Source organism: Pelophylax lessonae (genome assembly GCF_965119305.1).
Source record: "Pelophylax lessonae genome assembly, chromosome: 2".
Lineage (NCBI taxonomy): Eukaryota > Metazoa > Chordata > Amphibia > Anura > Ranidae > Pelophylax > Pelophylax lessonae.
Window position 1 is genome coordinate 431,714,650 of NC_138769.1, and position 13,846 is coordinate 431,728,495.

Below are 13,846 nucleotides of genomic sequence, written 5' to 3' on the forward strand. Positions count from 1 at the left end.
TTTGACAGATTCTATTTATAGCGGGGATGAGGTGTGACATAGTAATGATTTTATTTTACATCTCTTTATTGGAGAACTCTATTCAGCGATGCAGATTGATTTTGCTAAGTGAAGTAATTGCTTGCACATTGTGTGTAAACGTGTTTTTCTTATTAGTAAATAGAATATACTTTAAGAAACAGTCAATCATTGGCCCTAAATGTAGCCCTAATTTTATTCCTTTTTTTATTGTCACATGAAGACAATGTTCAATCTATCATTACTTTCACAAAATCAGTAGCTGCACAGGTTGGCTCTCTTACCTTGTTCCCAGTGAACAAGGCTGCTTAGTGAAGGACTTATCAAAGGGAAATACAGGTGCATTGAGCATAAGCAATGCGCAGCCCTGCTCCCTATACTAAAGCAAAGAATAAGAGACTGTTTCAGTAGTATTTCAGTTTGCACAAGGGCATTATGAGATTTTATATCACTAACTTATATACTTTTGTTCAAGAGTACTTTGTATGTTTTGGACTGCTTTGTGTTCACACAACGTGATTTTTGTACTTTGGGCCCAAGTATGGTTGCCACCTCATTCCTTTAGACCTGAAAACATAATAATTAAACAGGTTCTGTGGCTGATTATGGTAGTAATTAAACTCACCTGTGCGATATTTACATTAAAATAGTCTCAGAACCTGTGTGATTAATATGTGCTCGAGTACAAAAGGATAAGGTGGCAACCCTGGGCCAAAAAGCAGCATGCATTTAAGGGCTAAATCTACCTTGGGCAAAATACATGAGTGGACCCCCCACAGCTACTTCAAATAAAAAAGCAGCTCCAGCTTCAATACTGACCTGATCTATGGAGCTGTCCCCTACAGACTCACCAATTCAACAATGGGTTTCTGTTCCTCTTCTGGTATGAATGATGCCAAGCGTCATTCATCCCACTTCCTGTAAACCCAGCATATCAAGGTTCTGCTCTCTGCCTTTACTTTACATGTGAAGAAGACCTGTGACCTCATCAGATCCAGGTGAAGACATCTGTAATAAAGTCAACAGTAGTGGTCGTATGGGGGAGGCAAAGATGAGGAAAATACAAGCCCAGAGCAAAGCTTTAGAAGATTTGAGTTAGTACAGGAATAACTTTAGTTAACAAGGTCTATCTAAGTTCACTTAGATGTTATTTTGGCTTCTATATGTAAGGTAAAAGCTTTACCTTATGCATTAGGCTAAATTAACATTTACTCCTTAGGAGAATGTACCCAAATGAATACATCTAAATGAATGTACCGACTAAAATAATATGGTTTGTGGTACATTTTACTTCCTTTTCATGAAACCAAATGCTAAGTAATTAACATATGAAACATAGATAATTAAATGTTAAATGTGATGCATGCTAAAGGCTATTATATTAATATGAAGAGGTATATGAGTAATAGCAGGGTTAAATTGTTCTGCACACCAGATATCAACATAGATATTTTGCAGAGGTTAATGAATCATATTCACAGTGAGCATAACCCATCGGGTACATTTCCAAGCATCCAGAAAAGATAACTGTTTCACCTTCAGCTTCAATTAACAAAGCAATTAGGATACCCTCTGGGAATAATTCCTATTAATACTAGTGTTGTTGTACAGATTTAAATCAGCACATTGCTTGATTGAAGAGAAGCTGCTATTATCAAGCATTAGTTCAGTAATGGCCAGTATCAGCCTGAGCAGCAGAAAGATGTGAATATTTTATCTTTCATTAAAGTTATAGAAGTTACAGAATAATTACACCCAACCCAGAAAATATGTTTATTACCGCACTAATTTCTTTCTCATCTCACTGAGAGGCTAGTAGGTAAGATTGTGCTCTGTCCTGCATATCTAAATTTTTTTGTGCCTAATGCTAAATGTGGACTATGACTCTACAATATCATTATTTAACACTTGCTATACACACAAATATCTCATACAATGTAACAGTTTTTAAACACCAAAGTGCCTTGTAAGGGACGTTTCTGTGAGTGAAGTGAGATGGAGTGCAAAAATAGTTAGAACCCGCATTGCCATTGGTCCAGTAGCTGTTTTTACTCTGGTGATACTGGTTAGGGGTTAATATTATACCTAATCAGATAACCTATTTATGAATATGTTTTTCATGGTATTCTCTATGAAGGTATCTTGCTAGATATACATTAGATGGCATGTGTTCAACAAAAAAGCTTTTTAGATTTTAGTCCCAGTACTAGCTACAACCCGCATGTGAATCACACAGAAACCATACCGCATTCCTGTGCAATTTACATGCAATTCAGTGCAGTGTGTTTGAGTCCTTTCATTTTGAATGGACTCAAATTGCACCACATCACACCAAAGAAGTGCAGGCACCTTTTTTGGAGCCACACTACCACTAGATCACTCTATCTATCTATCTATCTATCTATCTATCTATCTATCTATCTATCTATCTATCTATCTATCTATCTATCTATCTATCTATCTATCTATCTATCTATCTATCTATCTATCTATCTATCTATCTATCTATCTATCTATCTATCTATCTATCTATCTATCTATCTATCTATCTATCTATCTATCTATCTATCTATCATATATAAAACATATAATGAACCTTTACAACATATAAAAACGTCAAAACCATAAGATGAGTGAAATGACATATAAATTACTATTAAAAAACAGAAATAAATGTCCAATGATGCATTCCCTTAAACATGTGATGCTGTGCTTTCTTCAAACATTCTTTATAATGAATAAAGTGAAGAGGGTCCCACCACCATTCCGACTCCACTCTCACCTTACTGTATGGACATGTTTGGTTGAAAATAGGTCAGATGCACATTTGCCTTTAACCACTTGCCGACTGCCGCACGACTATTTACGTCGGGAGTCAGCCCCTCACAGGCAGAGTGACGTAGATCTACGTCGCTAGCCTGTGAGGGTCTAGGGAGCGAGCGCACGCCCCCGGAGGCGCGCTCCCGCACCCCCCCGCGCGTGTGACCGGTGGGCCCGATGTCCGCCGGTCACTCGGTGATCGTCACTGCAGAGGGAGAAAGGCAGGCGGCTAGTGTAAACAAGCCGCCTGTCATTCTCCCCTGTGTAGAAACAGTGATCATACGGTTCTACTATGTAGGACCGTTGATCACTGTTCCTACAGCTCAAGCCACAGCCAATCACAGTTAGAATCACGCCCCTAGGGACACACACCACCCCTCCCTCTAAAAAAAAGTTAACCCCTTCACTGCCAGTGTAATTTTACAGTAACAGTGCATATGTATAGCACTGATTACTGTAGAAATGTCACTGGTAACCCCAAAAGTGTCAAAAATGTCAAGGGTCCGATCTGTCCGCTGCAATGTCACAGTACAGCAAAAAAAAATCGCAGATAGCCGCCATTACGCGTTAAAAAAACCCCGCAAAAATGACAAAAATCTTTCCCATTGTTAGTAAACGCGATAACTTTTGCGCAAACCAATCAAAATATGCTTTTTGCAATTTTTTTTACCAAACATATGTAGCATAAAACAAATTGGCCGAAAATGTTAAAAAAAAAATATTGCTATTTTTGCAAAATTGACGCTCTTTTTTTGTTTATAGCGCATGATCCAAAAATTGCACAGGTGATCAAATACCACCAAAAGAAAGCTCTGTTTGTGGGAAAAAAAGGAGGTCAAATTTGTTTAGGTACAGCGTCGCACGACCGCGCAATTGTCCGTTAAAGTCACTCAGTGCCGAATCGCAAAATAGGCCCTGGTCAGGAAGGGGGTAAAATCTTCCGGGGCTTAAGTGGTTAAGGGGTTCATGCCAAGGCACCACTGCTCACCCATGGTCCTCCTCAATGTTTCTTAGATAATAACTCTCCAACTCCACACCAATCTCCTGGACTTCTGGAGATTGGAGGACTCACTTGGATAGTGTAATACTGTAAAAACTATAAACCTTATTAAAAGCAAAGGAATATATCACAATGACAAGTATAGTGCATTTAGGAAGTAGTACACCGCCTTATAAAAACAGCTCGGACAAACCAGCATGGATTTAGCCTCACTTTTGTTTCATAGTAACTTATATGTCTTTTTCACCATAGTTATAGATTTTTCCACATATTTTTATGCCATTTAAAGCATGAATCCTTACATTGTTGTTGATTTTTGATTCATTATTGTGTTGCTCTACACTTTTTCTATCTGACAGTTTTGAGGGTGTGGCAATACACATGACAGTGCAAGCAGCAACCTTTTTATGTTGAAAAATGTTTTTTTGGTCTATTTGTTATTTTTAAATTATCACTGATAGTTTAGCACTTAGAGTGAATTGCGCAGAGGATATCCTTTGACTATTTTTTAGTTTGGGGTGTTGTTAAGTTTGTATTGACACCCGCAGCAGGTCACAAACAGTGCAATTGTAATGCAATGTGGGAAACACTCAGGGATTGCTGCATTTCCTGCACTGCATATGTGTGGACCTATGTTTAAGGTCCTAGGGCCCTTGCACACGGGCTTTCCAATCAGGTCCCCCTGTCATTTTTTCAGGTGGACCTGATTGGACCCTCCATTTACCCCTTTTGGGCGGCGGATGTCAGTGGTGACATATCTGCTGATACCCGCCGCTATCCAATCTGATACTGTCCACCATATCCAGATGGATGGTGATCATATTTTCCATCCTTCTGGAGGATTGGATCAGATGGGATCAGATGAAAACTTACTGGCCGTCCATTTTCATCCGATCTCCCCATAGAGGAGAATGGGACTCTGACAGGTCAGCACAGTGAACAGAGACAGATCTGTCATCCAGCTACTCAGCGGGGATCAGCGAACCCCTTGTGTCAAAGGACCTTTAGTCACACAGACATATAAACGCTGTGTTCAAGCCTGTACTGTGTACAGTTTTATATGGATCTGGACACAGCACTATTGTAGTCCCTTGCATACAGCTGTGTTGTGGTCATGTACTATATACAGTACACACGTTAACTAATGTGCAAATGTTTACATGCATAACACATATTGGACATTTCCCTGATGTAAGATAAACCTCCTTAGTTGGTTCAACCCAGAAGTCTTGAATAGTAGAGATTGAATTGTGGCCATATGCACCACAACCATTACCTAGTCTCAATTATGCTCTGTTTATGTGTACCTCTAACCCCTGGCTCTGAATTAGTCGATCAGTAAGCAGTGTCATTGGTACAGCTGCAGGATGAAAATGGCCTTCCTTCATTTAAATGACTGAAGATTGAGAACCACTGCCTAGTGAAGGACTTATTCAGAATCAGGAAAGCAAAGCACAAAGACGGCACTCACAACAGGGAACACACCTCATAGATCAAGGGTGAAGTCCTTTACTGGGTGCTCTGGCTCAAATGGCTTCCAGCCGTTGAAAACGCAGCTGCAAGAGAGAGAGAGTTGTAGCCGGAAACTCCAGAATCCCATGAAAATCTTTATTTGCTACATAAAGGTCAATGTTATAGACAGCTGATGCATTTCGGCATACAGCCCTGTTCACAGCAGTGAACAAGGCTGTATGCCGAAACACATCAAATGTTTTTAATCTTGACCCTTATGTAGCTTTTAAAGATTTTCATGGGATTCTGGAATTTCCGGCTACATCTTTCTTAGAGCTACTCATTTAGAACCGCTGCCTAGTGACAAAGTGTATGTGTCGTTAGGCAGTGGTGCTGGCGCATAATGACCTTAATCATCTGTCATTCAGAATTAATTACTTTGTTTATTTTTACATAGCACTCACTGACACTGACAGTTGCTAATTCACATCTCAGTTATATGGACACATGTAAATACGTTAGCACTATGGACAAGGGTCTGTAAGTCAAAATGTCTAACCCCAAATCAGTGCACAGGGGAACCCAAAGGTTTTCTGCTATGGCTGTCTTTTATGTCTGCAATGATCTTTAGCTACGATCAAGCACCAGAAGGCTTATATGATAATTGTTTTAATTTCACTAAATGTCATCTGCATAGTTAGTTACAAATGTATTCACTTTGAAAGACTAAAAAACAGCCTGGACCCCACCTGTTTGAAAACAGACTTCCATATCTCCAATATTTTATGTTGTGGATGCTGTGCATCCACAGTACCTTCTGTACTTTGCCTATATAGTTGGTATACAGTTAGTAACATGATGAGCATAGATGTTCATATATGTCCTCTTCTTCCTACAAAATAAAAACACAGTCAAAAGTGATAATGTGTAATTGTATTTAGCACAGATTTAATAAAACTTTTTTTTAACAAATATGTTGTTGCCATTGCCTGAAATTCCTTGACAGGGGGACAGATAAAGGTGAACCTATAATCATAGTTACTGTTGACAGGGTGGCAACTCTAATTTTACAGGTGACGTAAAAAGTCCCTTTAATATTTGACAAAATTCCAGCAATATGTTTTCCTTCAGAAAACATTTCACATGCCTTACATAATACTATGATTAGACATACTCCCGGGAACCTGAAGCTCAGAAACTACAATAAATAATATATGTGAAGAAACTACAATAAATATTACATGTGAGCAAACTCATGTCAGATGTTGTTGATTGAAATATGCTTATAAAATAATAGCAATAAAAGGATTGATAATTTTTTGATAAGGATTAGTATGGTGAACTAACATATTCCTTTATTAACCACATTGTAAGGTAATAATGTAGCCTTTTACTATGACATGTAAATATTTATGCATGTATAAAGGGCTATCATGTAAAAAACAGATTTATACTCCACAGTTATCTATCACACTTACATTTTCTATTATAAAAATTATCAGAATGATAATACTTCTCAAACTTAATAGACCAAAAGTAGAAGTCATTAAATTATATTACTTGATTATATTACAATTTTATTTTTACAGTCCTCTTTTCGTAGCCTTTAGGTCTACTCTCCTCTGCCCTCATTACCATATAAAATGGGATATGCTGGATACATGCTCAATTTCCTTCATATAATCTTGCCTCTGCATACTGAACATCTGAATACACAAAAATTAACAAGTCAACTGAAGCAATTTCATATAAAAATAAAAATTTTTTTATTTTTGGAAAAAAAAAAAAAAAAAAAATAAAATTTTTATTTTGGAGGATGTATCAAGATTCATTAGAATTTGTGTATATGTGTAACCACATCTTACTTCCATGTGGCAAAGGATAAGACCCGGCACTTCTAGGCTTTATTGAGCCATGAACAAAGCAATGATATATTTGTATACTATCAGCAGGATGAGCCATATCAGCTTGTGTTTAATGCTAACTTTAAATATTTTGACCATTGTGAGATTTTCACTACATTTTGTTACGTGAACACAGTTTACCACAATATTTTTTTTTTTTTTTTTTTTTACAGGTACTTATATAGCGCCGTCAATATACACAGCACTTTACATATTATACATTCACATCCGTCCCTGCCCTCAAGGGGATCACATTCATACATATACATACTAGGGCCAATTTAGACAGGAGCCAATCAACTTCTTTCCGCCTGTGCTATGGCTGAAAGGCGGCTACAGTGTGGGCTCACATTGCCGGGAGGTTGTCTATGGATGTCCTCCCATGATCGTGCTTCCTGGTCTCCCCTTGTGGTGCTAGGGTTCACTAGGGTTCTGTCACAGATCAGTGTAAAGAGCCAATCACAGTGACTCTTTACCATGTGCCGAGCTGTGTCCTATCACAGCTGATCACAGTGTAAACAGTATTTGTTTCAATAGCTTTTTATTGAATTTTTAACTTCAGCTATGACATACAAGTCAAAAATATATAAGAAGGTGTATTACAAAGAAAGAAAACATACTCGTACCAGTCAGATTGATGATGAACATAGTTGAACATTATGTGTCATTTCGTGTCGGAACATGGAAGATTTACCAGTATAATATAAGTTGGAGGATACTATTTGAAGATAGACATATCAAACAAACATTAGGCTGATGAAGTAACACCAGAAAAGGTTCACATCTTAAAGCAATCTTTACCACTTTAGTACCACTTAATCCATAGTCTTCATAAACCCAAGGTAGTCTTGTAGTTCCCCAAACTGGACAAAAAGAGAACCTCATATGTACCATGAGTGTGGATTGTTTAAATAACTTCTGCAATCTCTGGGGGTTTTGGATCTTTCCAATGTCTGAGTATTATTAAGCGGTGCTGCCAGTAATACATGTGAGATTATGGTTCTGTGGGATAGAGTAATAGATTGCAACTCTAGGGATAGAATCGCCATTCCAGGGGTTAGTTCCAGGTTTATTCCTGTAATTTTAGTTACAATTCTAGTTATCTGCACCCAAAATGTATGCCAAAATGTTTGGACAGGACCACAAAATATGAATTAGGGTTCCGGGTCCACCGCACATTCTCCAACAATTAGGAGAGGTATTTTGATACAACCTTGATAGGCAGTAAGGCTTCAAATACCAACATAATACATTTTTGTACTACTGCGCAGTAGTAGTCCTGTATATGGGCATGACTCACTCCCCCTGCTTTTCTATGTTTGATTAGTTTACTGAACACACAGCAGGCCTTCTTATCCTGCCATAGGTATCTGTTCAGTATGGATTGTAGATTGTTAAAGTAAAAGTTGGGTAGAGGGATAGGTAGTGTTCTGAATAAATACAGTAGTTGTGGTAATATTCGCATTTTGAAGGCCGCTAAGTGACCTGACCATGATAGTTCATCTGGAGCTAGTTTATCCGATTTGGAACTAAATGAGTCCAGAAAGGGAATGTGATTTGCTTTTATAAGGGCTGCAGGGTTAGGAGTAAGAGCAATGCCCAAATAATGAATTCCCCTTTATTTCCATGCATAGGGAAAGCTATGTTCTAGATTGTGTTTGATGGCAGGGGGAATACCCAGCTTCAGTATATATGACTTTTTCATTTAGTTTATAATAAGAAATATCATTCAATTTTGTTCAGTGCTGAATGGACCGAAGCCAGATAAGTCTCTACATCAGTTAGCATCAATATGATGTCAGTAGGGAGTGCTATTCCCTATAGTTAGGCCGGAAATGTGGGGGTGTGATTGTAAATACATGGCTAAAGGTTCTATCAGTAAATTAAAAATAAAGGGGAAAGGGGGCAGCTTGACGCATACCATTAGATATCTCGAAAAGTGTTGATAGTGCTCCAGAGATGTACACTTTGGCTGAAGGGTTTGTGTATAATGCCATTATGGCTGAGTAAATTATACCTGTGAATCCAAAGTTTGAGAGCACATGGGCAGGAAATTCCCAGTGTATTCTATCAAATACCTTCTCTACATCCAAAGCCAGGAGCAGAGAAGGCATTTTATTTCTGTTGGCTAAATGTATAATATTTATCAAGCATTGGGTTAGTGAAACCAGACTGATATCTATGCATATAGGATGGCAGGATATCCACTAGTCTGCTAGCCAGTAGTTTGGCATATATCTTTAAGTCCTTGATTAACAATGATATGGGATGGAAAGTTTTGTGGGGTGTCTGGGTCCTTCCCTGGCTTTGGTAGGTCAACTATCCTAGCTTTGAGCATTTCTGGAGGAAATAAAGAGGAGGCAGCAGCTGAGTTGAAAATCTTAACTAGCTTAGCTGATAGCCAGCAAATCCACACAGGGGGCATCTACACTGATAATCAGGGCACTGATTATCAGTGTAATAATTTTCAGTGCAGCCCCAACAGTACTCACAAGTGCTTCCAATCTGTGCTAATTAGTGCTGCAAAATCAGTGTCCATCAGTGCTGCCAATCAGTGCCCATCAGTGCTGCCTCTCAGTGACCATCAGTGATGACTATTATTGTCAGATGTCAGTGCCACCTATTAGTGTCCATCAGTGCTGCCTACCAGTGCTCATCAGTACCACATATCAGTGCAGCCTCACCAGCCTCACCAGCCTCCTCATCAGTTCCCATCAGTGGCACCCCATCAGTGCTGCTTGTCAGTGTCCATCAGTCATACATATTAGTGCCGCCTATCAGTGTCGCCCATTAGTGCCACATATCAGTGCCCATCAGTGCTGCATATCAGTGCCCATCAGTGCCACCTATCTGTACCGCTGATCAGTGCCCACCAGTACCACATATCTGTGCCCATCAGTGCCGCCGCATCAGTGTTCATTGCTGCCCATCAGTGCAGCCTCATCAGCGCACATCAGTGAAGAGTAAAAAAATACTTATTTAGAATATTTTATAACAGAAACTAAGAAAATATTTTTTTCAAAATGTTTGATCTTTTTTCGATTGTTTAGCAAAAAATAAAAAACACAGTAGGGATTATCTGCCACCAAAAGAAAGCACCATCTGTTTAAAAAAAATTGTGCAATTGTCATTCAACGACAACGACGGCCTGGGGAGAAAGTAGGCAAGTGGTTAACCTACCAGCATGTCTTTGGAGTGTGGGAAGAAAGCTGAGCACCCAGAGGAAACCCACGCAGGCACTGATAGAACATGCAAAAGATTAGCTTCATTTTCTCTGGAGTTCATGGAAATAACAGCAAACAGGGCATGCACTGACAGATACAGGACCATACACCATAGTGGAATTTCCACTCCTTGTGCTCAGATCCAATCTCTTATGACACTTCCAGATTACTCTCACTGCATAAAATATTCAAGCTCTGCAGAGGTCTTGTGAAATTTCAGGTCCAGCATGACCCTTTCTCAAGCCAGAATTTCTCAAACCAGATCAGAAAGGGTCTTGTTGGGTCAGAAACATTATTGACATAGAGAGTGATTTTAACTGTGGACACTTTTCATGCAGTTTATAAATGAATACATAAATGAATACATTATTTATTACAAGGCCTTTGGGTGGATATTGGCTATTTGATGCAGCATACATGACAATAGCACTTTTTAATGAATTACTCTCATATGTTAAGGATTCATATTTTAAACACTACAAGTTTCACATATTGTTTTTTATTATGATCACCATTAAATAGTAAAAGCTGTTCACCTATTCTACATGCAGTTGTTATGGCAGTGTTAGAAAAAAACATAGAGGACTGTATCTGATACTATGATACTACTGCCTACTTTTAATTGTCTTTGTAGGTAAATGCATGAAAGAAAATTATTAAAACTATGTGTCTTAAGGGAATTTTTCATGAAGGAAAATACTATGTGTGCACCCCCCTTCCCAATCCTAAACTCCCATTCCGAATAGACTGCTTAAGGACAGCCTTATAAGACAGAGTAAGAGCAGCTAGTGAAGCTTAGCTATGAAGTCAGTTTATTATGTTTAAAATGGAGCACAGTTTGACTTAAAAATTATACAAGTTTTCTTTTATGATGGTAATAATTTGTATATCTCTTACCTAGAAAATTGCTTGCTGCACATTTGAGCAAGTTTTACATGTCAAACTGATCTATTTTTTCTGCTTATTGTGATTCTTATAATCTAAATCTTCTAAGAACAAAATGTAACGCTAGCTTGCTAGATGTGAAGGGAGCCTAATGCTTCAGTGGCTAAATTAGGCCAGTCTTATTCATTCATTTAGAAAGCCAGAGCTTAATACCAGAGGGAAAAACTCACAAATGGAACTGTCCTTATTGGCGTAAGTTTATATAAACTTGGATGTTCCTCTTTATGGTTGCTTTTTATGCAGTAGTACAAAGAGATTACTTCACTATACAGTAAATATGGCTTTATAATCATCTACTCTTTCTATAAGCTGAGAAAAAAATGTTAATCTGATCATTTGTCTTGATTAGTTAATATTTTCAGTGTTTATTATATGAACTTTTTTGTATTTTTTCCAATGACCTTATTTGTTTTTCCAGACTCAGACAATGGAATGGACCTATGAAATCAATGGCGTTGCCCCAAAGACCACTCCACCAACAAATGTTTCCTCCAGAATATGTTCCGTGGGTATCAAGCAACCAACATCAAATCAAAGACGTAATTTCTTACGTGAAAACCTAAAACTAACAACAACAGCTGTGTCTTCACCTATAAAAGGGGCTTCATTGATATTAAGAACAAAGTAAAAGGACTGGAAATAATGGATGCACTTTCTTTTATACATTTCTTTATGCTAACATTTGCAGTAATAAATACGGTATATTTTGCAACTTAAATCTTTTTCTGTTTTCTATGGTGTTTGGAATTCAAACACAGTTTTGGAGTTGGACACACACAGTAAATACACACACAGCAAATACAATTATAAGACCGTGTTAAAAAAAGAACTAAAATGTACTGTCAAAGTCAGAAAGTAATCACTCTGAGTGCAGTAAATAAAACAATAAAAATGTGCAGGGTGCAATAGCCCATAGCATCCAGCCAAATTTCACCCTAATGTAGTCAAAGCAGTACAAGATGGATTCTGATTGGTTTCTTTGGGTCACAGCACTTGGCAGTTTAATGCCTGCATTAGTTACAGTATACAGTGGGTACGGAAAGTATTCAGACCCTCTTACATTTTTCACTCTTTGTTATATTGCAGCCATTTGCTAAAATCATTTAGGTTCATTCTTCTTCCTCATGAATGTACACATAGCACCTCATGCTGACAGAAAAACACAGAATTGTTGACATTGTTGCAGATTTATTAAAAAAGAAAAACTGAAATATCACATGGTCCTAAGTATTCAGACCCTTTGCTATGACACTCATATATTTAACTCAGGTGCTTTCCATTTCTTCTAATCATCCTTGAGATGGTTCTACACCTTCATTTGAGTCCAGCTGTGTTTTTGATTATACTGATTGGACTTGATTAGGAAGGCCACACACCTGTCTATATAAGACCTTCCAGATCACAATGCATGTCAGAGCAAATGAGAATCATGAGGTCAAAAGGAACTGCCTGAAGAGCTCAGAGACAGAATTGTGGCAAGGCACAGATCTGGCCAAGGTTACAAAAAGATTTCTGCTGCACTTAAGGTTCCTAAGAGCACAGTGGCCTCCATACTCCTCAAATGGAAGACGTTTGGGACGACCAGAACCCTTCCTAGAACTGGCCGTCCGGCCAAACTGAGCTATCGGGGGAGAAGAGCCTTCGTGAGAGAGGTAAAGAAGAACCCAAAGATCACTGTGGCTGAGCTCCAGAGATGCAGTCAGGAGATGGGAGAAAGTTGTAGAAAGTCAACCATCACTGCAGCCCTCCACCAGTCAGGGCTTTATGGCAGAGTGGCCCGACTGAAGCCTCTCCTCAGTGTAAGACACATGAAAGCCCGTATGGAGTTTGCTAAAAAACAACTGAAGGACTCCAAGATGGTGAGAAATAAGATTCTCTGGTCTGATGAGACCAAAATAGAACTTTTTGGCCTTAATTCTAAGCGGTATGTGTGGAGAAAACCAGGCACTGCTCATCACCTGTCCAATACAGTCCCAACAGTGAAGCATGGTGGTGGCAGCATCATGCTGTGGGGTGTTTTTCAGCTGCAGGGACAGGACGACTGGTTGCAATCGAGGGAAAGATGAATGCGGCCAAGTACAGGGATATCCTGGACGAAAACCTTCTCCAGAGTGCTCTGGACCTCAGAATGGGCCGAAGGTTTACCTTCCAACAAGACAATGACCCTAAGCACACAGCTAAAATAACGAAGGAGTGGCTTCACAACAACTCCGTGACTGTTCTTGAATGGCCCAGCCAGAGCCCTGACTTAAACCCAATTGAGCATCTCTGGAGAGACCTAAACATGGCTGTCCACCAATGTTTACCATCCAACCTCACAGAACTGGAGAGGATCTGCAAGGAGGAATGGCAGAGGATCCCCAAATCCAGGTGTGAAAGACTTGTTGCATCTTTCCCAAAAAGACTCCTGGCTGTATTAGATCAAAAGGGGGCTTCTACTAAATACTGAGCAAAGGGTCTGAATACTTAGGACCATGTGATAT

General features: G+C 38.8%; 1 protein-coding gene across 1 annotated transcript in view; it reads left to right on the forward strand.

Annotated features, from left to right (window-relative positions):
* CFAP47 (cilia and flagella associated protein 47) overlaps positions 1–12,045 on the forward strand; it is a 702,231-nt gene extending 690,186 nt beyond the window's left edge. The window contains exon 64 of the mRNA XM_082245539.1: positions 11,782–12,045. Coding sequence (XP_082101665.1) covers positions 11,782–11,991 — 210 coding nt within the window. The 3' untranslated portion in view covers positions 11,992–12,045. The remainder of the gene's footprint in view (positions 1–11,781) is intronic.
* The last annotated feature ends 1,801 nt before the right edge of the window (positions 12,046–13,846 follow it).